General features: G+C 45.3%; 1 protein-coding gene and 1 long non-coding RNA gene across 4 annotated transcripts in view; one reads left to right on the top strand and one right to left on the bottom strand.

Annotated features, from left to right (window-relative positions):
- LOC309390423 (signal-regulatory protein beta-1-like) overlaps positions 1-20,082 on the bottom strand; it is a 102,969-nt gene extending 82,887 nt beyond the window's left edge. For 2 of the 3 annotated variants that reach the window (XM_081949760.1, XM_081949763.1), the window contains exon 1: positions 19,546-20,082. In XM_081949760.1, the coding sequence (XP_081805886.1) occupies positions 19,546-19,633 (88 nt within the window). In that variant the 5' untranslated portion in view covers positions 19,634-20,082. Of the gene's footprint in view, positions 1-3,136; positions 3,458-3,620; positions 3,963-19,545 lie in introns of all 3 variants that reach the window. The other variant, XM_081949761.1, reaches the window with a different exon arrangement.
- The window catches only part of LOC309390475, a 134,482-nt gene extending 110,397 nt beyond the window's left edge, over positions 1-24,085 (top strand). The window contains exon 3 of the long non-coding RNA XR_014175138.1: positions 24,059-24,085. This is a non-coding gene — a long non-coding RNA (uncharacterized lncRNA). The remainder of the gene's footprint in view (positions 1-24,058) is intronic.
- Positions 24,086-24,814: the final 729 nt, after the last annotated feature.

The raw sequence follows: 24,814 nt of genomic DNA, 5'->3' as shown, positions 1-24,814 counted from the left end.
TATGTATGTATGTATGTATGTATGTATGTATGTATGTATGTAAAATAATGTTATATGTTTGAGAGAGTGAAGCATTTTATTAACATTATTATCAATTCATTAACCATATTGTTTCTAATCCTGAAAATCTGTCGGGAACAGGAATTCTAACTTGAACTTCCAGATTGTTGTTCTCGTGTTTTCTGGAACAATATTTTTCATTGTTGTATCCAACGTCTATGTAGATTCTCAGCCATCCAGGTTATGGTTGTCTCAAAGGTGCTTTTTTAAAATAGGCAACTGGATTTGTTTTTCCTTGAAGATGTTTCGCTTGGTGGTGGGATTCAAATTTTTTTACTACCAGTTCTGTGGGCATGGCGTGGCTTGGTGGGCATGGCAGGGGAAAGATACTGCAAAATCCCCATTCCCTCCCCACTCTGGGGGAAGGTTATTGTAAAACCCCTTTTCTTCTCGATCAGCTGGGACTCGGGAGTCAGAGAATAGATGAGGGTGGGGCCAGTCAGAGGTGGTATTTACTGGTTCTCCGAACTACTCAAAATTTCTGCTACCGGTTCTCCAGAACTGGTCAGAACCTGCTGAATATCATCTCTGGTCCAAGAAGCTTATTCCGTTCTGACTGTGGTGTCAGATCTTCTTTATTAGGAAAAAGAAAGAGATGAAAAATACGCCGACTATTTTGCTCAGGAAAAGCGCGCTGTAGAGAACAGAGAGGGATAGTTGCGGTGATGAGCCTGTGGAGAAAAAAGCAATGGATTGCTTTGATATTCTTTCTTTCACCGGTACGGGGGTGTGGCCAGGCCACCATTTTCCAGATTTTCACTACCTCTCCTGGTGTACCGTACGTACCGGGAGGAACCCACCTCTGACACACACACAGACAGCCATTTATATATATATCTGCCTTCTTTCTATAAATCTTGGTGTGTGTGTGTGTGGGGGGTATGGAGTGCTGGCTGTGAAGTTTGTTTCAGTAAGTGGAGTGATTGGTTATGTGGTTGTATCATGATTGGTAGATTGGTGCTGATTGGTGCTGGCTGTGGGTCCATTGTTGTTTTGTGTTGTAACGGCCTGGGTGGTGTTCGTATGTATATATATGCTGGTCTTGTTGTATTCAGGTTTTTTCCCGTGTAAGATTGAGATTGTCTTGGCAATATATATATATATATTGATGTGGACCCAGACAACACACTGTTCAATTGAAACTGGGATTTTTGTACGTTTAAAAAATAAAATGTATTACAAAATGGTTCGGTGGACAAGGTCTCCAGAGAAGAACTTTCTCCAACATCTTGAGCTTTTGATGGGATTGCAGTCCAGCACATTGACAGGACTTTGTTATGAAGAGAAAATGCAACAGAAAAGATAGATATTCCTGGGAAGGGGCTCCATAGATGACAAGACCAGAGGTGATATTCAGCCACTTCAGACCGCTTCATCTGAACTGGTAGTAGTGATCTGCAGGGGGGGCTGCCCCCACTCCCACCCACTCACCCCCACCTGCCCTTACCCACCCCATCGGCCCTCACCTGCCCTGGCACAATGCCGTCCTATTTAGGCACATTTTCAAGCTGCACTCATGCATGCAAACCATCCATAGGCACACAGGCTGCATGGATGGGGATGTACGCATGCTCACATTTGTGAATCAGTAGGGAAAGTAAGTGAATACTACCCCTGGACAAGCCCTTCCTTCTGAAGTTCCGCTATCTTAAAATCTTAAGTATATTAGAGAAAGACAATTTAAATCATGATATGTAAGGAGTAATACAATCTAATCTTTAAAAAAGAAAAACCGACCCGAAAAACAAAGGGAAAAGCTGCAAAGTGTAAATCAGCAAATTCTCAGAAGAAAACAAAAGACATTTACTTCCTTCATGTTCTTGCGTAATGAAGAGAGTGATGGTTGTGTTGACCAGCGGCTGGGAGTCGTGCTGGACCTGGCAGAGGAACACGGAGGAGTTCCTCTCTTCTCTGGCCATCATCTCTAGGCTGCTTTTGAGGGAAAAAGTCCCGTCTGGATTCGAGATCATCGGGCCAACCGTTCCTTTTCTGCTTGGGGCATCCTGGGCAAACAGCTCCAGTGTTGCACCATCTGGGTAAAAGCTTTCTGCGTTGCAAGTGACCGTCACTGAGGAGTTCAGCTGGACGGGAGAATGTGGGTTGGTCTCAAGACACACCTTGGGAGGAACTGAGCAAAGAAAGCCAAAGAGGTCGGTCAAAAGAGCTTCGGACTCTTGGTTCCTGCACGCAAAATAGGATGGAAGTCCAAAGTGATTCTGCTCACCCATTGTGGCATTGGGGAAATAATTCCTGGACAATTCGGATTAAAATATATCTCCCCAATTGGGAACTCTACTCAACTTGACCCAAGTCCCTGGGGAAAGAGCCAGAGGTATTGCGTTTTTACGAAAATGAGACCCATCTTATTTCTCTTTCGGGAACCAAAATAAGCACCAGGTCCTATTTTCGGGGGAGGTCTCCACCCGCTTACCTTACGACTGCTGTAGCCAGGCCTTCTACACCCCAACATCAGTCGCGCTACTGCCAGATTTCTTCTGCAGCTGCTCCCAGCTGCTGATGGCAGGAGGCCACATGGCTTATTGCGCTGGGGCCGCCGCTTACGGCAGGGCACTGCATGGCCCGTCACACTGGTGCCACCCTTATGGGAGGCTCATTGCACCGGTGCAACTTCTCATGGCAGGAGGCTGCATGCTGTGTTGTGCCTACAAGGGGGCGCAGAAGAAGTCAGATAGCAGCTCTGACAGGGGTCGGGATGTGGGAGTCCCGGCTGTGGTGGTCCTAAGGTAAGTGGGTGCAGGGCACATGGGGCATCTACACCCCACCCCCCACCGTAGCTTGATTTTTATGCATGTGCCTCACCCCACCTTAGACTAAGGCTTGTTTTCAGGGTAGGGCGTATTTTTGAGGAAACACAGTAGAAGTTTATTCTAAAAACCGTTTCCCCACTACCACAGCCCGGTGACGGAGTTTAGGTTTAGAAAGCATGACTCGTCTTAATGGGCTACGTGAGTGGAGAACCTGATTCTTCCTGGTCCAATTCCTTCTACATGAAGGACTCTCTAGCGGGTCTGGACCGCATGGCCTCATCCTTCTCGGCAACCCACGGCTCACCTACCTCTTATTATATCCCCAAGTAAGAAGGTCTGCTGGAGAGGACCCTCCAAGGAGCTGTGATGGATCTGGCAGGTCAGCTGAGACGTCACATCTTCTTGCTCCAATGGGATTATCAATGTGCTCTCCATTTTGTATGACGTGCTGTCTGTTCCATCAGAGTCCAGGTTGCTGATCTGGTCAACCAGTTTCTCTTTCCCATCCTTCAACCAGATGACTGTGATCTCTCGGGGGAAGTATCCACCTGAGTAGCAGTTAAAGAAGGCCCGGGATCCTGCTGTGATTCTTCCCATGGGGCCACGAATCACAGGATGGGATGGCTTGACTGAGGGGGAAAGTGGAGAGAGACACCAGTTGAAGTTCCTCAGAGACAATACAGGTGTCTCCAAGATTTATCTTGGACAGAGAGACTCAGCTTCCCAGATGTCTCCCCGTTGACTGGAAACATCTCCCTCCATCCCCAGAAATCGAATGGGGGGGGTACCTACCAATTACTGAGACCAGAGTGCCTTTCCCTGAAGCCAGCTCTCTCTCTTGGAAGCCTGCCCTGAACTTCACACAATAGTAGATCCCGGCATCTGCAGGATGGGCCTTTTGGATGTTGATGCTGAAGTCTGTGTTGAATCCTGGGAAGACCCTGACCCCCCGATTGGCAGCTCCTTGATAATCGCTGAAAATGAGGGCCCGGTTTCTGTCCATCCCTTTGTACCACCGCACGTCTCCGGGTACATTCACCCCAGTCACTGTACACTTTAGAGTGATGGTCTCTCCTGCTTTCACCGATATGGTTTCCGGAAGTTGGGTTACCTTTACGTTGTGCCCTGTAACAACTGAAACAAAAAACAGAAACTTTGGTAACTGGGTTTTCTCTAGAAAGTTGGTCACCACTCTTCTGGGGACAAAGGACCACTGGGGGGGGGGTCCTTTGGACATCAAAATTATTTGCATTTCCTAAATGCAAACTCACTGGCTTATGAACTGACCATTATTTATTTATTTATTTATTTATTTATTTATTTATTTATTTATTTATTTATTTATTTATTTATTTATTTATTTATTTATTTATTTATTTATTTATTTATTTATTTATTTATTTATTTATTTATTTATTTATTTATTTATTTATTTATTTATTTATTTATTTATTTATTTATTTATTTATTTGTGTGTGTGTGTGTGTGTGTGTGTGTGTTTTGTGTCACAACCCCTGGTATGCCCAAATATGGGAGGGAACACACTGCTTCCCTTTTCTGTCCTTCGGCTCACTCCAGGAGACCATCCAGGCAGCAAACCATATTTTTAATGTTGCCTTTTTACATTTGTGTTGCATTTGTGCTGATAAATAAATAAAGGGAGACTAGTATAGATCTATCTCAAGCTATTTAGCTCTCATCAGCTAGCCATACACTTACTGGGATTTGAACCTGGGCTGTATTACATATTAGGCAGATGTATTAGCCATATATATATATATATATATATATATGCTGGTTTTATTGTATTCGGGTCTTTTCCCCTGTAAGGTTGAGATTGTCTTTGCAATGTTTCGTTTGATCAAAGAATCATCCCCAGAGAGAAATCTTCCAGATGCCCCAAACTCTATGGACTCCCCAAGATACACAAAGAAGGAACACCACTCAGACCCATAGTCAGCTCCATAGGCTCACCTCTACAGAACCTTGCCAAATTCCTCGCCAAACAACTCCAACCCTACACAGAATCCATCACCTCAAACGTACAAAACTCACTCCACTTCATAGAAACAATAAAGAAACAAAACTTACAACCCAGTGACCTACTTGTGAGTTTCGACGTCATATCCCTCTTCACCCAGGTGCCCATAAAAGAAGCCTTGACAGCCATCCAGAAGAAACACAACCCCCCTAAACACATCCTAGACCTGACCAACCACTGCCTAACCAACACATATTTCATCCATAATAGACAAAGATACAAACAGATAGAAGGAGCACCCATGGGATCACCCCTCTCTCCTGTCATTGCAAACTTATACATGGAACATTTTGAAACCAATGCCTTAGACAAATCTGAACACAAACCCAAACTGGCTTAGATATGTTGATGACACTTTCGTGATTTGGCCACATGGAAAAGAAAAACTGGACAACTTCCTCACACATCTCAACAACCTACACCCCAAAATACAATTCACCATGGAAATAGAAGCAAACAACCAACTTCCCTTTCTGGATGTCCTAATCTACAAAAAACCCAATGGCTCCCTAGGACACACCATCTACCAGAAAAAAACACACACCAACCGCTACTTAAATGCACAATCCCATCACCACCCTGCACAGATCAACTCTGTAGCCAAGACCCTCATCTCCAGAACCAAACACCTAGCCGACAAAGACCACCTGAAAACTGAATTACACAAACTCACAAATGTATTAATCTCCAATGGATTCCAAAGAAAAACAATCACCAACCTAATCCAAAAGGAGACTCCCCCAAAAAACCAAGATACAGAACAGGAAAATGGCATTGCCCTCCTCCCTTACATCAAAGGCACCACAGATAAAATCAGCAAAATTCTCCACAAGCACAATATCAGGACAGCCTTCACCACTGACCAAAAAATAGCCAACATCTTAAGAAACCCCAAAGACAAAATCCAGCTAGAAAACCAAGGAGTCTACGAAATACCATGCAAAATCTGCCCAGCAATATACATAGGGCAAACAAACAGGAGAATAAATGCACGCATCACAGAACACAAAAATGCAGTAAGAAAAAAAGAAAAAACTTCTTCCCTTTTCCAGCACCTTAAAGCTACAGGACACGAAATCAACTTTGAAGGAGCCAGGTTAATCTCCAAAACAGAACACCTCCACAAGAGAATAATCATGGAAGCCATCGAAATAGAGAAACACCCCCACAGCATGAACAAATGTGATGATACCTCCCGCCTACCAAACATCTGGAAACCAGCCCTAGCCAACAAACGAACACCACCCACCACCCAAGCCGTTAAAATACAAAACAACAATGCACACACAACCTGCACCAATCAGCACCAATCTACCAATCATGATACAACCACACAACCAATCATTCCACTTACTGAAACAAAGCCACCACCCCATCCCCTCCCACCAAGACTTACAGAAAGACGGCAGCTCCGTTCCCATTTTAAGCCCACAGCTTGAAGATGGCAGGTGTGATCCTGCCGAAACGTTGCAAAGACAATCTCAACCTTACACAGGAAAAGACCCGAATACAACAAAACCAGCATACCTACACCCGTGAAAATCTACGAAAACATATATATATATATATATATAGTTTTTTTCATTTTCATAACATATAACCACCTGTATGTATGTATGTATGTATGTATGTATGTATGTATGTATGTATGTGCGAGGACAGATCAAGAGCGCGTAGTCGGTTGGGAGACCAGGGTTTTTGGTCATACCCGGTCGTTTGTACCAACCCCTGCAGACTAGGTGGTCAGGATCTACAGACCCAAGGCCTGAGACTGCTGTTATGCAATGCGAGGTCCGTTGTCAATAAGGCCCCCTTCATCCACGATCTAATTTTGGAGGGGGAGCCGGACCTCGCAGGAATAACTGAGACCTGGTTGGGCCACGAGGGAGGCCTACCCCTCGTGGAAATGTGCCCGCCAGGTTATCGAGCATTTCACCAGCCTCGGGCCCAAGGAAGGGGCGGTGGGGTAGCAGTGATTATCCGGGAAGACTTGTAGCCGAGAGAGTTCACTGTGCCGCAGACATCCGGGTGTGAGTCCCTTGTCGTGAGATGGGGCCCAGGGAGGCAGTTGGGCCTGCTGATAGTATACCTGGCTCCTCGCTATACATCAGCGGCCTTGCCTGAACTCCTCGAGCTGATCTCATCGGTAGCGGTTGAGACCCCCAAACTTTTAGTGATGGGGGATTTTAACCTGCCATCGATGGGAGAAGCGTCTGAGGGGGTTCGGGAGTTCATGGCTTCCATGACAGCCATGGACCTGACCCAATTAATTCAGGGCCCTACTCACGAGGGAGGCCACACGCTGGACCTTGTCTTTGTCTCTGGCCAGTGGACGAGTGATCTGGGAATAGGGGACTCAACTATTATTCCCCTGTCATGGTCAGATCACTCACTTCTCCGGCTTGACTTCCCTGGTGCTACCCCCCGCTGCGGGGAGGTGGAACCGGAAGGTATTAGATGGTTCCGCCCCAGGCGCCTGATGGAACCAGATAGGTTCCAGACGGAGCTTGGGCCACCTCCTGTGGACCTGACCCGCCCCCGAGTGGAGGACCTGGTAGACGCCTGGAATAGTGCGACTACCGGGGCCCTAGACCAGGTGGCGCCTTTGCGGCCTCTCCTGCGGCGACGAACCACCCTGGCTCCTTGGTTTACCGAGGAGCTAAGGGTGATGAAACGCCACAAGAGACGCCTAGAGAGTCATTGGAGATCCTCCCGTTCCGAATTTGACCGAGCACAGGCACGAGCCTATTTGAGGACGTACCTTGTGGCATTAAGAGCGGCCAAACGTCAACATTGTGCCGCTCTTATTGCGTCCGCAGATAACCGACCTGCCGCCCTGTTTCGGGTGACTCGCTCCCTCTTGTTTGAGAGACCGCGGGAAGCCCCTTTACAGGGCAGAGCAGAGCAGAGGAGTTTGGGAAATATCTACAGGACAAAGTCGCTCAAATCCGGATGGGATGGGCCCCTTTCAGTGGTCCAGTGGAGACGCCCGAGGCGAGTCTTGAGGGACCGTTCTGGGAGGAGTTTGACTCGGTTGCCATCGAGGATTTGGACAGGTTGCGTGGACGTCTACGTCCTACCACATGTTTATTGGACCCGTGTCCCTCCTGGCTTGTACTGGCATCCTGGGAGGTTACGCGTGACTGGCTCCTGGGCCTAGTGAATGCTTCGTTGGGTGAGGGGTTTCTACCGGCCGCCTTGAAAGAGGCGGTTGTGAGGCCCCTGCTCAAGAAGCCTTCCCTGGACCCAACGGATCTAGTCAATTATTGTCCAGTCTCCAACCTTCCCTTTTTAGCGAAGGTTGTAGAGAGTGTGGTGGCACAACAGTTTCCACGTCACCTGGAGGAGAATGATTATCTAGACCCGCGCCAGTCCGGCTTCCGACCCGGGCACAGCACGGAGACGGCCTTGGTCGCGTTGGTTGATGATCTCTGGAGGGCCAGAGATAGGGGTTGTTCCTCTATCCTGGTCCTATTAGATCTCTCAGCGGCGTTCGATACCATCGACCATGGTATCCTGTTGCACCGGCTAGAGGGGCTGGGAGTCAGGGGCACCGTTTTACGGTGGTTTGGCTCCTACCTCTCTGGCCGGACGCAACGTGTGTTGGCAGGGGAGCAGAGATCGACCCGGAGCCCCCTCACATGTGGGGTGCCACAGGGGTCGGTGCTCTCGCCTCTCCTGTTCAACCCATACATGAAACCGCTGGGCGAGATCATCCGTGGTTTTGGGGTGGGATACCATCTGTATGCTGATGATACTCAGCTATACATTTCCACCCCGAACCACCCCAACGAGGCCGTTGAAATGATGTCCCGGTGTTTGGAGGCCGTACGGGTCTGGATGGATGGCAACCGACTAAAACTCAACCCTTCCAAGACGGAGTGGCTGTGGCTTCCGGCCTCCCGGTTCAACCAGTTGCTTCCATCTCTGGCCATTGGGGGCGAGCAACTGGCCCCCATGGAACGGGTGCGCAATTTGGGCGTCCTCCTGGATGCCCGGCTGTCCATGGAGGACCATGTAACAGCCGTGGCAAGGGGGGCGTTCCATCAGGTTCGCCTGATGCGCCAATTGCGCCCCTTATTGGACCGGGATGCCCTACGCACAGTCACCCATGCGCTGGTGACGTCTCGCCTGGACTACTGCAATGCTCTCTACATGGGGCTTCCCTTGAGATGCACTCGGAGACTGCAGTTGGTCCAGAACGCGGCAGCGCGGGTGATTATGGGGAGGACAAGATACTCCCCTGTAACACCTCTCCTGCGTGAGCTGCACTGGCTTCCTGTAGTCTACCGAGTGCGTTTCAAGGTTTTGATTATGATCTTTAAAGCACTTCATGGCACAGGACCTAGTTACATGCAGGATCGCATCCTGCCCCATACATCCCTACGACCAATCCGCTCACACAGAGAGGGACTTCTTTGGGTGCCGTCCGCTAAACAGTGTCGGGGGGCGACACCCAGGAGCAGAGCCTTCTCTGTGATGGGCCCAGCCCTGTGGAATGACCTCCCCCGTGACATCAGGATTACTTCCGATCTCCGCTCCTTCCGTGTACAGCTGAAGACCCACCTCTTTCAACTATCTGGCCTGGCTCAACCGTAAATCTTTTCTTATTCCTCCTGACAGTCCTTTTAAATTTTAAATTGTGGTATTACTAATGGGGTATTTTAATGGTGACTTTTAATTGTCTAAATGTGATGTTATTTGTTACCTCCTCCGTGCATGTATGTCCTTGTATATGTGTGTATTTGGTTGTTTATGTGTTTGCACACATGTTTTATGTTTTATATGTTTTATTGTACGCCGCCCCGAGTCCTGTCTGGAGAGGGAGCGGCTAATAAATTCAAATTTATTATTATTATTATTATTATTATTATTATTATTATTATTATTATTATTATTATTATTATTATTATTATTATTATTATTATTATTATTATTATTATTATTATTATTATTATTATTATTATGTATATATATATATATATATATATATATATATATATATATATATATATGTATGTATGTATGTATGTATGTATGTATGTATGTATGTGTGTGTATATATATATATATATATATATATATATATATATATATATATATATATATATATATATATATATAGTTTTTTTCATTTTCATAACATATAACCACCTGTATACTTTTATATAGCTAAGATCATATGGTATTATTAAAGATATATGTTAAAATTAAATATGTATACTGAAAAGGAATTATAAATACCATCAACATAAAATGGAGCTCGCTCAGAAGCTGAACTACATCAAGTAAATGAGATGAAGAGTGTGAAGTAGAGGAGAGAGGGAAGGGAAGAAGAGAGGGATAGGAGAGAGGGAAGAGGGGGAAGAGGAGGAGAGAAAGGAGGAGTGGAAAGGGGAGAGAGGAGAAGGAGACAGGAAGGGGAGGTAGAGTAGAGAAGGGTGACAGAAGGAAGAAAGGAGGAAGGGAGTGGGAGGAGAGAGGGAGAAGAAAGTGATGGATAAGGTACAAATATGGTGTATGGAGAGCAAAAGAGCCAATAATTGTTTTTGGGAGTTGATGGTAAGGTGAATTGAGCTAACCTTTTTTTAATGACCGCTGTGCAGAGGGCTCATTCATACTGTGGGCAAGTTTTCCATTTTATTCGCTTTCATTCAAATTGTATATTTCTGTTCTGACCCAGGCTTCCGTAAAAAGCATGGTCCCAGCAAAAGCTCTTTTATTTACACGATTGTGAATTCCTTTCATTCACTGTCAGCAAGGCTTAGCAAACAGTCTTTCAGAGGAATATTTATCAACACGAACCTTATCTCATTTGGAGAGCTGCCAGTTTCCAATGCAGGGCAAAGCAAAAATTTTAAAAAAGAACTGGAAAAAATCATGAAATATCACTACCTGGCCATTGAAACTACGCAGGTATGGATGAAACATGTGACTGTGATACTCATTGTCATCGGGGGCACTTGGTACCATGTCCAGAGGTAGTACTCAACCGGTTCGGACTGGTTCTCGTGAAATTTTGAGTAGTTCGGAGAATCAGCAAATCCCAATTCTGGCTGGCCCAGCCCCCTATTTATTCACTGCCTCCTGAGTCCCAGATGATTGGCTGGGTCTTCTTTTGTTGCCCTGCACAGGAGAACAGAGCTGGAAAGCAGGTTGGTGGGGTTTGGAGGGAATGGAGATTTTGCAGTATCCTTCCCCCAGGAGTCTGGGAGGGAATGGGGATTTTGCAGTATCCTTCCCCCAGGAGTGAGGTGGGAATGGAGATTTTGCAGTATCCTTCCCCCAGGAGTGAGGGGGGAATGGAGATTTTGCAGTATCCTTTCCCTTGGATTGGAGAGGGAATGGAGATTTTGCAGTATCCTTCCCCCAGGAGTGAGGAGGGAATGGGGATTTTGCAGTATCCTTCCCCTTGGAGTGGAGAGGGAATGGGGATTTTGCAATATCCTCCCCTGGAGTGGGGTGGGAATGGGGATTTTGCAGTGTCCTTCCCCCTGGAGTGGGGGTTTTATGGGGATTTTGCAGTATCCTTCCCCCTGGAGTGGGGAGGGAATGGGGATTTTGCAGTATCCTTCCCCTTGGAGTGGAGAGGGAATGGGGATTTTGCAGTATCCTTCCCCCTGGAGTGGGGAGGGAATGGGGATTTTGCAGTATCCTTCCCCCTGGAGTGGAGAGGGAATGGGGATTTTGCAGTATCCTTCCCCTTGGAGTGGAGAGGGAATGGGGATTTTGCAGTATCCTTCCCCCTGGAGTGGGGAGGGAATGGGGATTTTGCAGTATCCTTCCCCCTGGAGTGGAGAGGGAATGGGGATTTTGCAGTATCCTTCCCCTTGGATTGGAGAGGGAATGGAGATTTTGCAGTATCCTTCCCCCAGGAGTGAGGAGGGAATGGGGATTTTGCAGTATCCTTCCCCTTGGAGTGGAGAGGGAATGGGGATTTTGCAATATCCTCCCCTGGAGTGGGGTGGGAATGGGGATTTTGCAGTGTCCTTCCCCCTGGAGTGGGGGTTTTATGGGGATTTTGCAGTATCCTTCCCCCTGGAGTGGGGAGGGAATGGGGATTTTGCAGTATCCTTCCCCTTGGAGTGGAGAGGGAATGGGGATTTTGCAGTATCCTTCCCCCTGGAGTGGGGAGGGAATGGGGATTTTGCAGTATCCTTCCCCCTGGAGTGGAGAGGGAATGGGGATTTTGCAGTATCCTTCCCCTTGGAGTGGAGAGGGAATGGGGATTTTGCAGTATCCTTCCCCTTGGAGTGGAGAGGGAATGGGGATTTTGCAGTATCCTTCCCCCTGGAGTGGAGAGGGAATGGGGATTTTGCAGTATCCACGCCCACCAATATGATAAGAATAATAACAACACCAACAACAACCTTTTACTTATAAATGAGCCTTCCAACCTTGTTCTTTACAATTCTTCATAGTTATGAATTTAAATTTGGATTCTGCTTCTGAAAACTCTGTAGTCAGATTTCAACATACATTTATTGATTGATTTGTTAGTCGATAATATAAAATACAAAAATAAGGGAGGAAATAGGTGGCTCAGTGGCTAAGATAATGAGCTTGTCGATCAGAAAGGTCAGCACTTCGGCGGTTCGAATCCCTAGCGCAGCATAACGGAGTGAGCTCCAGTTGCTTGTCCCAGCTTCTGCCAACCTAGCAGTTCAAAAGCACGTGAAAAATGCAAGTAGAAAAATAAGGACCACCTTTGGTGGGAAAGTAACAGCGTTCCATACACCTTCGGCATTGAGTCATGCCGGCCACATGACCACGGAGACGTCTTTGGACAGCTCTGGCTGTTCGGCTTTGAAATGGAGATGAGCACTGCCCCCTAGAGTTGGAAACGACTAGCACAGATGTGCCAGGGGAACCTTTACCTTTAACCTAGGGGAGGGAAAAGGGAAGGGAAAAGTGTAGGCAAAAAGTCTATGGGGATTCTCCGTCATCCAGTACATGGTTGTCCCAAAGGTGCTTTTTTCAAAAGGCAGCTGGACTTCAAAGAGTAAGAAGACAGACCAGTTGCCTCTTGAAAAAGCACCTTTGTAAGGAAAAGGGGAAAAAGAAAAAAAGAGGGCTGGAAAAAAACGGTCATAAGTCACTCCTTTCAGTGCCGCCGTAAGTGGAGAGCTACCTGTACAGACAGGTAACTGGGGATCCTATCTGTCATGGCTGCAAGGACCCAAACCTCACTCTCAAACAAGCGATTGTGACAAGGGTTTTGATCCATTTTGGGTTCCCTTTTAGGTGCAATCAATTTGCACCCCAACAATTCTCTGTGTACTGTGTTAAATTCTGCCGTAATGTCTACAAAGGCAGGAAACCGTGATTTCCCCGTATTGAGGTATTTGGTAATTGGACAGCTAAAAAGAAAACTGTGGTCATTAGTAGCCTTCCTCTGTCCAAAGCCCACTTCTTCTTTTGCAAGGAATGTACAAGCACTGGAGGACAAATATTATGGCGCCACCCCAATCCTCCTCTTCACTAGATATGTCTAGCCCATTGAAAAGAAGGACCAGGGGAGACATGACAGCATCCTTCCAATATTTGAGGGGTTGCCACAAAGAAGAAGGAGTCAAGCTATTCTCCAAAGCACCTGAGGGCAGAACAAGAAACAATGGGTGGAAACTAATGAAGGACAGAAGCCACCTGGAACTGAGGAGGGATTTCCTGACAGTTAAAACAATTAACCAGTGGAACTACTTGCCTCCAGAACTTGTAAATGATCCAACACTGGAAGTCTTTAAGAAGATGTTGGATAGCTATTTGTCTGAAATGGTGTAGGGTTTCCTGCCTGAGCAGGGGGTTGGACTAGAGGATCTCCAAGGTCCCATCCAACTCTGTTATTCTGTTATTCCTCCTCAGGAAAAGAGACGGACATATCTAAAATGGTTAGTGAATTTGATTCCTTATGTTTAAGTGGGATGTTTCGCCACACTATATCTTGCAAATTCCAACATAATGAATCATATCTATTTATAGCGTGCCCCAGGATTGTTTTAGTAATAATACTAATGTTTCTCATTGCATACAACTTCATTTTCACATGTCCTCCTTTTTTTAAAAAAAATGCCAGTGGCTCATCTATGTCTGATTATTTAATATTGCTCAAGCTTATTGAATTGAGCAATATTTGTATGCCAAAATTAGCCCTTTCTCATTTCTTCCTCTTTTCCGTGCTGTAATCTTCTCATGTATAAACAGTTCCCAGTTTACTTATTTGGAAGTTAGTCAACTACAGTGATGCACAAAATCCAGCATTTTTAAAAGGTTAAAAAGATAAGATAATATAAAAATAGAAATTTGCCCGTGCACTCTGATTGCTCACGTCAGGTGCAAGAAATCAAGAATCAGGATAGCATTCAAAAGTCCCGGAAGTTTATTTCATGTTACCTTTATACACAAATCTGGTCTAGTAATGGTCAAAGGTGCATTGGTGCCAGATATGAGTCGGATTCATTCTGTAAGTTGTTATAGTTGAGATACTCTGGTATTAAAACTATTTGTCAACTCACAAAGTTGCCATGGTCAGGAAAGGGGCGGAAGCACATTCCACGCATACTTCGGGCTAGTCAGATCTCAGATTACTACAGCAGGCTTCGGAAGGGTACACCTTATTGGGGAATGTGATTTATGACACAGACTGAGGGGAGGGAAGGAACAGGGGTAAAGTTCAGCTATAATTCAAATGAAGCTCAGATCTGACTACAAGGATCCTTACAGAAGGATCTTGACAAACTTGAACACTGGGCACTATCTAATAAAATGAAATCCAATGGTGAAAAGAGTAAGGTTCTACATTTAGGCAACAAAAACGGAATGCACAGGTACAGTATAGATGGTACCTTGCTCAATAGGAGTAACTGTGAGAGGGATCTTGGAGTCCTAGTGGACAACCATTTAAATATGAGCCAGCCGTGTGCAGCAGCTGCCAAAAAAGCCAAGACAGTTCTAGGCTGCATCAACAGAGGGATAGAATCAAGATCACGTGAAGGGTTAATACCACTTTATAATGCCTTGGGAAGGCCACACTTGGAATACGGCATTCAGTTCTGGTCGCCACGATGTAAAAAAGATGTGGAGACACTAGAAAGAGTGCAGAGAAGAGCAAGAAAGAGGATTAGGGGACTGGAGACTAAAACATATGAAGAACGGTTGCAGGAACTGGGTATGTTTAGCTTAAGAGAAAGAAGGACTATGGGAGACAGGATAGCAGTCTTCCAATATCTCAGGGGTTGCCACAAAGAAGAGGGAGTCAAACTATTTTCCAAGGCACCTGAAGGCAGGACAAGAAGTAATGGGTGGAAACTAATCAAGGAGAGAAGCAACCTAGAACTGAGGAGAAATTTCCTGACAGTGAGAAGAATTAATCAGTGGAACAGAAGTTGCCTCCAGAAGTTGTGAATGCCCCAACATTGGAAGTCTTTAAGAAGATGTTGGATAGCCATTTGTCTGAAAGGGTGTAGGGTTTCCTGCCTAGGCAGGGGGTTGGACTAGAACAGTGGTGGGCAACCTTTTTTTTCAACTGAGCCAAATCTCGCCAAAACCACGATTGAAATTTATTTTGAGAGCCACATTTTTAAAACCAAAAATACATAGGATGGTACACTGTTTTTAGTTTCAATAAACTCTGGCATTTGAAGCACGCAAGTCTTAAAGCTGTCAAGTTACAAGATCCTTGCATCCCTAACCCTTTAGGAAAAAAAACCCAAGGGGTCTTCAAACCTGACAGCTTGAAGACTTGTGGACTTCAACTCCCAGAATTCTGAGAATTGAAGTCCACCAAGGGCATCAATCATATTAGCCCAGGGATCTGCAAAATTGGCTCTTAAGACTGGTGGACTTCAACTCCCAGAATTCTGAGAATTGAAGTCCACCAGTCTTAAAACAGCCAACTTTGCAGACCTCTGTGTTAGCCCAAAGCCTGGCGCTGGGTGGGCCTTGCTCCCCCATTGGTGGAGCCCCAAGAAGCGAGGAGGGAGAAAAAGAAACGGATTCTAAGGAGCTTCCCCCCCACCCCCTCCCAGCAAAAATCTAACCGGGGAGCTGGGCGGGCAGTAGCAAATTAGCCGATCACGCCGCGTGATCAGTTAATTTGCTACTGCCCACGCGGCGTGATCGGCTAATTTGCTACTGCCCGCCCGGCTCCCCAGTTAGATTTTTGCTGGGAGGGGGCGGGGGGGGGGGAAGCTCCTTAGCCTCCGTTTCTTTTTCTGCCTCCTCGCTTCTCGTCCCCGCCCGACTTCAGGATCCTCCCTAATCATTGTGGGTCGAAAAGAAAAAAGGGAAAGGGGCGCTTGTTTTGAAGTGCCCGAGAGGAGGGAGGGGAGCGGGCGCCCGGCACACAGATGAGCCGCATTAAAATGTGTAAAGAGCCACATGTGGCTCGCGAGCCGTGGCTTGCCGACCACTGGACTAGAAGACCTCCAAGGTCCCTTCCAACTCTACTATTGTATTGTATTGTATTGTATTGTATTGTATTGTATTGTATTGTATTGTATTGTATTGTATTGTATTGTATTGTATTGTATTATTGTATTGTATTGTATTGTATTGTATTGTATTGTATTGTATTGTACAATACGGTATTGCCAAAATGGTGTTCTTAATAAATGACTGGGGCTTTTTTTTTTGAAACTTGGCTAGAGACTCATGAATCAATTAGCGCATCTTTCGGAAACCTGACACTATTACCTTATGATGCACTAGTTGCACCTAGTTAATGGTTACCTACAGACAAACAGGACAGGTTTAATAGCGTATAGATATATAGATGTAGATGTTGATAGGTGCAGTTGGGAAAGGTGCAAAACAGCCCCCTTTCGAAACCAGAATCCCAAATTTTAAAAGAGGGGTGGTGGAATAGAGTACTTCTGCCATGCATTAAAATCACAGCGTGGGCAGAGGCTAAACAAAGCATATTGGCTTTAGAGAACCTCATGCATGTTCTAGGCACGTTTCCTCTCCTCTCACCAAGCTAGAAATTGGGGTCACTCATTAAACTTTTGAAAAGAGTGAAACGTTGCACAATTCAAGGTTGAGCAAGTAACTGCCCCTAAATTACTAGCAAACGGAGGACGGACAACACCTGTTGATGATCCTGCCTGCTCTCCCCTGCCTTGGCCAGTGCTCATAATTCTCCTGCCGGGCCTGTAGTTATCTTCCTTCAGCGACCCACTGAATTTAAGCCTATTAGTCAGCGGAGGAAAAGAAACTAACCACCTGCATTGACAAGATCAACGCCTTTGTCTGCCTGTGTTTGCCCAGCTAGGGAGAGAGCTTATGCAACCGAGACACCGAAGGCTGCGACCACACGTGGCTTAAGTTCCAGGGTCACTGCGGTCCATCTATCCCACCGAGAGAGAGGCGGAAGCCAAGATGGACCAGGGAGGGTGTATCCCCTCTGTCGCTGGAGACTTTCCTTTGTCCCTGACATCTCCTTTGACAAAGTTGTGTGGTTCAGCCTGAAGGATGACTTGGAAAACAATGAATTTTCTCCATCTCTTACTTCCTCTTCAACACTTAACCCTTAACTTAAGAAGAAAATACGACTTCAGCAACAGAGTGGCCAATGCCTGGAACACCCTACCTGATTCTGTTGTTAGTTCCTCAAACCCCATACCTTTCACCTTAAACTGTCCACCGTGGACCTCACTCATTTCCGAAGAGGTCCCTAAGGGGGCGTGCATAAGCGCACCAGCATGCCTACCGTCCCTGTCCTACTGTCCCCATTGATATGTACTCATTTGATGTGTTCATGGCCATGTTGTACTTATCGATATCCATCTATTTGTACCAATCTCATGCGATCATGTCCATGTCTATACTAATACCTGTTACCTTGCACATGTTGACAAATGAATACATAAATAAATAATAAAATAAATAGTAAAAAAAAAAAAGCTTGTCAGTCAGCAAGTGGAAGGTGACATTAACTGGTGGTCTCTGCTCAGACATCAGTTGGCCTTCATTTGACTCTACCGGGAAGCATAAGCAGAGACTAAACACCAAGATGAATATGGTACTAGCCAGCAACCAACACAGTACAGTACAGTACAGTACAGTGCAGTACAATACAATACAATAGCAGAGTTGGAAGGGACCTGGGAGGTCTTCTACTCCCACCCCCTGCCTAGGCAGGAAACCCTATACCGTTTCAGAGAAATGGCTATCCAACATCTTCTTAAAGACTTCCAGTGTTGGGGCATTCACAACTTCTGGAGGCAACTTCTGTTCCACTGATTCATTGTTCTAACTGTCAGAAAGTTTCTCCTCAGGCTTCTCTCCTTGATTAGTTTCCACCCATTGCTTCTTGTTCTACCCTCAGGTGCCTTGGAGAATAGTTTAACCAAGCAATGAACAATATGCCAATTTCAGACAAACAAGCTAACAGGAAACAACAGTCCAATCAAAGAACCATCAACACTGATAGAATAAGGATGTGTACATAAACAGAAAGAAACCTGTCTAGCACTGATGATGTTCCCTAATTGGGTAATGAAATGTCTGCAGGAAACCTCAGACAAAGCAGATAGCATCAAGGGTCTCACAGTTCTCCTCCTCCTCCTCCTCCTCCTCCTCCTCCTCCTCCTCCTCCTCCTCCTCCTCCCCCACTCCTCCACCCCACCACTTCTAGCACTGATGATGTTCCCTAATTGGGTAATGAAATGTCTGCAGGAAACCTCAGACAAAGCAGATAGCATCAAGGGTCTCACAGTTCTCCTCCTCCTCCTCCTCCTCCTCCTCCTCCTCCTCCTCCTCCTCCTCCTCCTCCTCCTCCTCCTCCTCCTCCCCCACTCCTCCACCCCACCACTTCTAGCACTGATGATGTTCCCTAATTGGGTAATGAAATGTCTGCAAGGATACAACCAATATCAAAGAGCAGCAAGAACTGCACAGTTCCCTTCCCCTCCGCATGACCAACTTCCTTGTAGCGGTGATGATGTTCTCTAGTTGGGCAATGAAACATCTCCAAGAAAACAAGCAAGCACCAAGGAGAGCACCAAGGATAACCTCCGGTTCAACCCTGAGACACATATTTCCTCTTCTGTAACACTTCAGATTTTCTTACTCCTGAGCTGGAGACAAGATGAAGATGATGGCAGAAACGAGCAAGTTTGAGCCACGAAGGACAGGCAGATGTCCTTCATGGCCATCGCTGAAGTTGGAAGGAAGAAGAAGGAATTTCCTGATGATGAGAACAATTAATCAATGGAACAGCTTGCTTCCTGGAGTTATGGGTGCTCCATCATGGGAGGTTTTCGAGAAAAGATTAAACAGCCATTCTTCCAGGATGCCTTGACCAGAGGACTGGACTAGATGACCTTTATGATCTTTCCAACCTAGATTCTACGAGTTATTGAAGGTGTGGTCCCAATATCTTGAAGTCCCCACCCCAAGGATCAAATCTAACCAGGTGGTCCCAGTTGATTCCAGAGCTCTGATGTTCTTCCTCACTTGTTCCTCACATAGCCACTTGGGGTGGAACCAATGAAATAAATCTTCTCCTCCTTCAAATGTAACATATGAGACTGGCCTTTTTCAGGAAAATCTGGTCATCACACTTTTCAGAAGAGTACAACAGGCTTGAAGCAGCCTTCACATTCCTCTTGCCCTGGATTCTACTCCAGTTATAAATCTGAAAATGGAACCTGCCCAATCTCAAATATCAACACTCACCCAGATCCTGTGGAAGAAGCAAGAGTAGCAGCAGCAACAACCGCTGAAAAGGACTAGAGAGTCTCTTGAAGGAGCTCAAGGCAGCCATGCCAATAGCAGCAGGAGAAACATCTGGAGTGACTTTGCATCTTGCCCACTATGTCTTTCCTCCCACAGGAGAAGCAAAAGAGGAACTCTCATTTCCTTGTAAATTTGAACCATTTCCCAAGTTTGAGTTATTAAGGAAGTGACCAATATTCAGTCAACGAGGTCATGGACAGTCCCATTCTCTCGTTGGTTGATTGGTTGACTCCAGTAATTTGAAGGTTTAACTAAATGACGGTTGGACCTGGGCTTGGAATTAGTATTTAGTGTGTGACAATTTATAGAAAGCCAGGAGTCTACTGTGTCAGAGACAGTAGATGTTTGGCAGCTGATGGGACTCGGAGGCGGCCATCAAGGCAGCAAGAATTGTATTTGCCCCAAATTGGAAATTAAATAAGTTACCAACAGATGAAGAGATAATAGAAAAGATATTAGATTGTGCAGAGATGAATAGGTTGACAATGAAAATAAAGGATAAAGAGGAATCGGAGAACTTCAAGACATGCGGAAGGTTTTATGATTGGCTAGAGAAAGGAAGCTAGAAAAGAAAGTACCCAGACGATGCACTGTTAAATGGAAAAGGGACGAAGAAGGGGAAAACAGAAAAGAAAATATTAAATATACAAGTATATATTCAGGAGTGAGATATAAAGGGGAAAAACATAGGATAGATTAACAAAGGTAAGGAAATAAGAAATGATACTAAATTATATTTGGGTTTGCGGAAATACCATCCCAAGGGAACATAAACTGGGATTTGAAAGAGAGACCTACAACAACAGAAAAAGAAAGGAAGAGAGGAGAGGAAAGGAAGAGGAGGGGAGGAAGATAGAGGTGAGGAGAGGAAGATGGAAGGGAGAAGGAGAGAGGGTAGGAAGGGGAAGAGGAAGAGAAGGAGTAGGGGAGAGGTAAGGGAGGAAGTAAGGGGAAGGAGAGGAGGAAGGAAGAAAGTAGAGAAGGGAGGGAGGGAGAAAAGAAAGAGAAAAGAAGGTGGTGTTACAACAGGAGGAAGGGATTATAAATAAAGCAACCCAAACTGTACATTATAACCTATTAAATGGAATAATAAATGTATAAGAATGACAAATGTAAAAAAGAATCACAATTATGTGAATGCATACTTAAAATGGTATGTAAGAGAATAAAAAATATATTTTTTTTAAAAAAAAGGTATGCCCAAGTTGGTGATGTAATTATTGCCTAGGAAAACCCAATGGGGGCTCCCATCTCATCCCCACATGGGTTCCCACCATTGGTGGGATTCAATTTTTTTTTACTACCGGTTCTGTGGGTGTGGCCTGGTGGGTGTGGCATGGCGTGGCTTGGTGGGCGTGGCTTGGTGAGCCTGGCAGGGGAAGGTTACTACAAAATCCCCATTCCGATCAGCTGGGATTCGGGAGGCAGAGAATAGATGAGGGCGTGGCCAGCCAGAGGTGGTATTTACCAGTTCTCCGAACTACTCAAAATATCCGCTACAGGTTCTCCAGAACTGGCCAGAACCTGCTGAATACCACCTCTGGTTCCCACCGAAGTGGTATCTATTTATCTACTTGTGTTCTGATATGCTTTCGAACTCCTAGGTGAGCAGGCGCGAGAGGTGGGAGCTCACCCCATCATGCAGTATCGGGGTCTTGAACTTGGGCTTGCTGATCGTGAAGCCTGCGTTCTAATCATAGAGCCACCGTGCCCTTTGATAGTAATTGCAATAGCACTTAGACTTAGAAACCGCTTCACGGTGCTTTTACAGCCCTCTCTAAGCGGTTTACAGAGTCAGCCTCTTGCCCCCCTATAATCTGGGTCCTCATTTTACCAGCCATGGAAAGATGGAAGGCTGAGTCAACCTTGAGCCTGGTGAGATTCGAACTGCCAAATTGCAGGCAGCCGGCAATCAGCAGAAGACGCCTGCAGTACCGCACTCTAACCACTGGGCCACCACAGGGTGTTGGTCTATCTCTCTCCAAAAGTTTATTGGTTGCAGGAAAAAATCTATAGAATGTAAAGATTCACCTACCAGTTTCGTGAAGGTTTTGTTTTTGTTGTTTCGAAAATGATTCTAAAATGGTAAATGGGGAAAAAGGATAAAATTGAGCCAGAATAAGGAAAGCCTGCAACTTAATTTTGGATTTTTGAAATGTAAGCATTTAAATTTCTTTGAGGCCTTTGACTCTGGTTTTCCCAAAGGTGCTTTTTAAAGAGGCAACTGGGCTTTCTGATTGGACTTTGAAGACATTTTGTTTCTCATCCAAGAAGCTTCTTCAGCTTCTGGATGGCTGAGAATCTTCATAGACATTTGACTTAGCTTTGTTCTCTGCTCTTTTTGTAAGAGACTCTTATCAGTGGTTATTTAGAATAACTGAGTTGGGAGGGACCTTGGAGGTCATCTAATCCAACCCCCTGCTTAGGCAGGAAACCCTACACAACTTCAGAGAAATGGTTAGGATAAGAAGTACTAATGGGTGGAAACTAATCAAGGAGAGAAGCAACCCAGAACTAGGAAGAAATTTCCTGGCAGTTAGAACAATGAATCAGTGGAACTACTTGCCACCAGAAGTTGTAAATGCTCCAACACTGGACTTTTTAAAGAAGATGTTGGACAGCCATTTGTCTGAAGTGGTGTAGGGTTTCCTGCCTAAGCAGAGGGTTGGACTAGAAGACCTCCAAGGTCCCTTCCGACTCTGTTGTTCTATTCTTCTATACACCTCTTCATGCATCACCCAGCAAGCTTCAACCAAGCTTGACTCAGAAAAACCAACAGGGTCAGCTATGAGCCACTGCATGACTTCATGGGAGTCTGACTACAGCCACACTTCTTGCACAGGATCAGGAAGCTCATGTTCACCGCCCAAGAGAAGTATAAATAACCTTCTGTCTCCACTCCATGTGGTCAGCTGCAACAGAGAACCATGTGCCTGGGGATTCTGCTTCATTAAAGCATCTTTCCAAGCAGCCTCCATGTTTCCAATGTCTTTCTCCCCACTTGTCCCTGAACCAGACAGGCATTTCTTCTAACAGTTATTTATGTTCATTTTTTACAGACATAGATACAGTGACGTGCGGTGAGGTTTATGGCTGGTGAGGCTGGTGAGGCTGCCTCAGCCTCCAGCACACGTGATCCCATTCCCCGCCTTCCTGAGCGTGCTTCGCTGGCTCGCGCTCCGCAGTCCTCGAAAGTGACTGGGGAACGACGAGAACCTTCCTGCCTCTGCTGGACTTTGCGCGCTCCTCGCGACTGCATATTGCAGTCGTGAGGAGCGCACGAAATCCAGCAGAGGCAGGAAGGTTCTCGTCATTCCCCAGTCGCTTTCATGGCTTCGTCATCCGGGAGCGCCGACAACATTTCTGCCTCCGCAGCTCCCAGGCGCGGCTGGACGGATGTATATAATATTATAATATATATATATATATATATATATATAGATAGATAGATAGATAGATAGATAGATAGATAGATAGATAGATAGATAGATAGATAGATAGATATAGATATAGATATAGATATAGATATAGATATAGATATAGATATAGATATAGATAGATAGATAGATAGATAGATAGATAGATAGATAGATGATAGATAGATTATATAGTATATAATATTATATACTATTATTTCATGAAGAGCGGTGAGGCTCTGCCTCCCCTGCCTCCCCTGACCGCACGTCCCTGCATAGATACCAATATAAGTCAAATAAGTACAGCAAAATATTTAAAATATATCTTTCTTTGCACCCATGATGTAAATTATAGAATGACATGATTCCTGGCAAATTATTTCTGTACAAATAATATCTAGGCAAAAGTATTGAAGGTAGACATTTAACATTTTAAATCACTTCTTTGTATTTCCAAAGCATGTCTAAAGGTAAAGGTTCCCCTTGCACATTTGTGCTAGTTGTTCCTGACTCTAGGGGGCGGTGCTCATTTCCGTTTCAAAGCTGAGGAGCCAGCACTGTCCGAAGATGTCTCCATGGTCATGTGGCTGGCATGACTAAACGCCGAAGGTGCACAGAACCCTGTTACCTTCCCACCAAAGGTGGTTTCTATTTTTCTACTTGCATTTTTTACCTGCTTTCGAACTGCTAGGTTGGCAGAAGCTGGGACAAGTCATGGGAGCTCACTCCGTTCAGTGGCGCTAGGGATTCGAACTGCCAAACTGCCAACATTTCTGATCATCAAGCTCAGCGTCTTAGCCACTGAGCCACCGTGTCCCTCACATCCCAGAATTATTTGCTCCTTACTAACTTCTGTAAGCAAATACTTCTTTCCTAATCATTTCAATGTGTGTCCGAAAGAACTATTTCTTCAGATTTCTTCCTTTCTTTCTTTTTTAAATAAAGAATCGGCATTTACATTTTAAGGAAAGCTCGATGATGTCTCAGACATAGCAAAAGAAAGTAAGGATTTTTTTTTATCTGCTCAATTTATAAAGTTATACACCTGTAGAATCAATATGAAGATATTGATTCTACAGGTTTATAACTTTATAAATTGAGCAGAGTGAACCGCTCATTATACAAGCCTTTTAATAATAATATTATTGATTCCCTAATCGGATCCTTTCCCATCCTGAAAATCTGTGGGGAACCGGAGTCCCTAACTTGAAGTTCCAGACAGTCTCACTTCCTGGAATGTTCTGGAATGATCTTTTGTCCTCTTGTATCCACACACTTTTATTAGGAAAAGGCAAGTGATGAAAAGAAAGATGGCTACTTTGGTCAGGAAAAGCCCAATGCAGAGAACAAGGATGGAGTATTTCTGTGAGCCTGTGGAGAAAAGACAGCGTGTTAACAAAACAGAATAACAGAGTTGGAAAGGGACCTTAGAGGTCTTCTAGTCCAGCCCTCGGTTCAAGCAGGAGACCCTTACAGAATGACAGAATAACAAGAGTTGGAAGGGACCTTGGAGGTCTTCTAGTCCAACCCCTGCTCAAGCAGGAGACCCTTACAGAATTACAGAATAAAAGAGTTGGAAGGGACCTTGGAGGTCTTCTAGTCCAACCCCCTGCTCAAGCAGGGGACCCCATATCATTCTGGACAAATAGTTGTCCAGTCTCTTCTTGAAAACCTCCACTAATGGAGCACCCACAATTTCTGGTGGCAAGCTGTTCCACTGGTTCATTGTCCTCACTGACAGGAAGGGTCTCCTTAATTCTTCTTGTCCTGCATTCTGGTGCAACATTTGGAAA

This window comes from Natrix helvetica (genome assembly GCF_964273705.1).
Source record: "Natrix helvetica genome assembly, chromosome: 3".
Taxonomy (NCBI): domain Eukaryota; kingdom Metazoa; phylum Chordata; class Lepidosauria; order Squamata; family Natricidae; genus Natrix; species Natrix helvetica.
The sequence above is the reverse complement of the archived record's forward strand: the minus strand, read 5'-3'. Positions and strand labels throughout refer to the sequence as shown.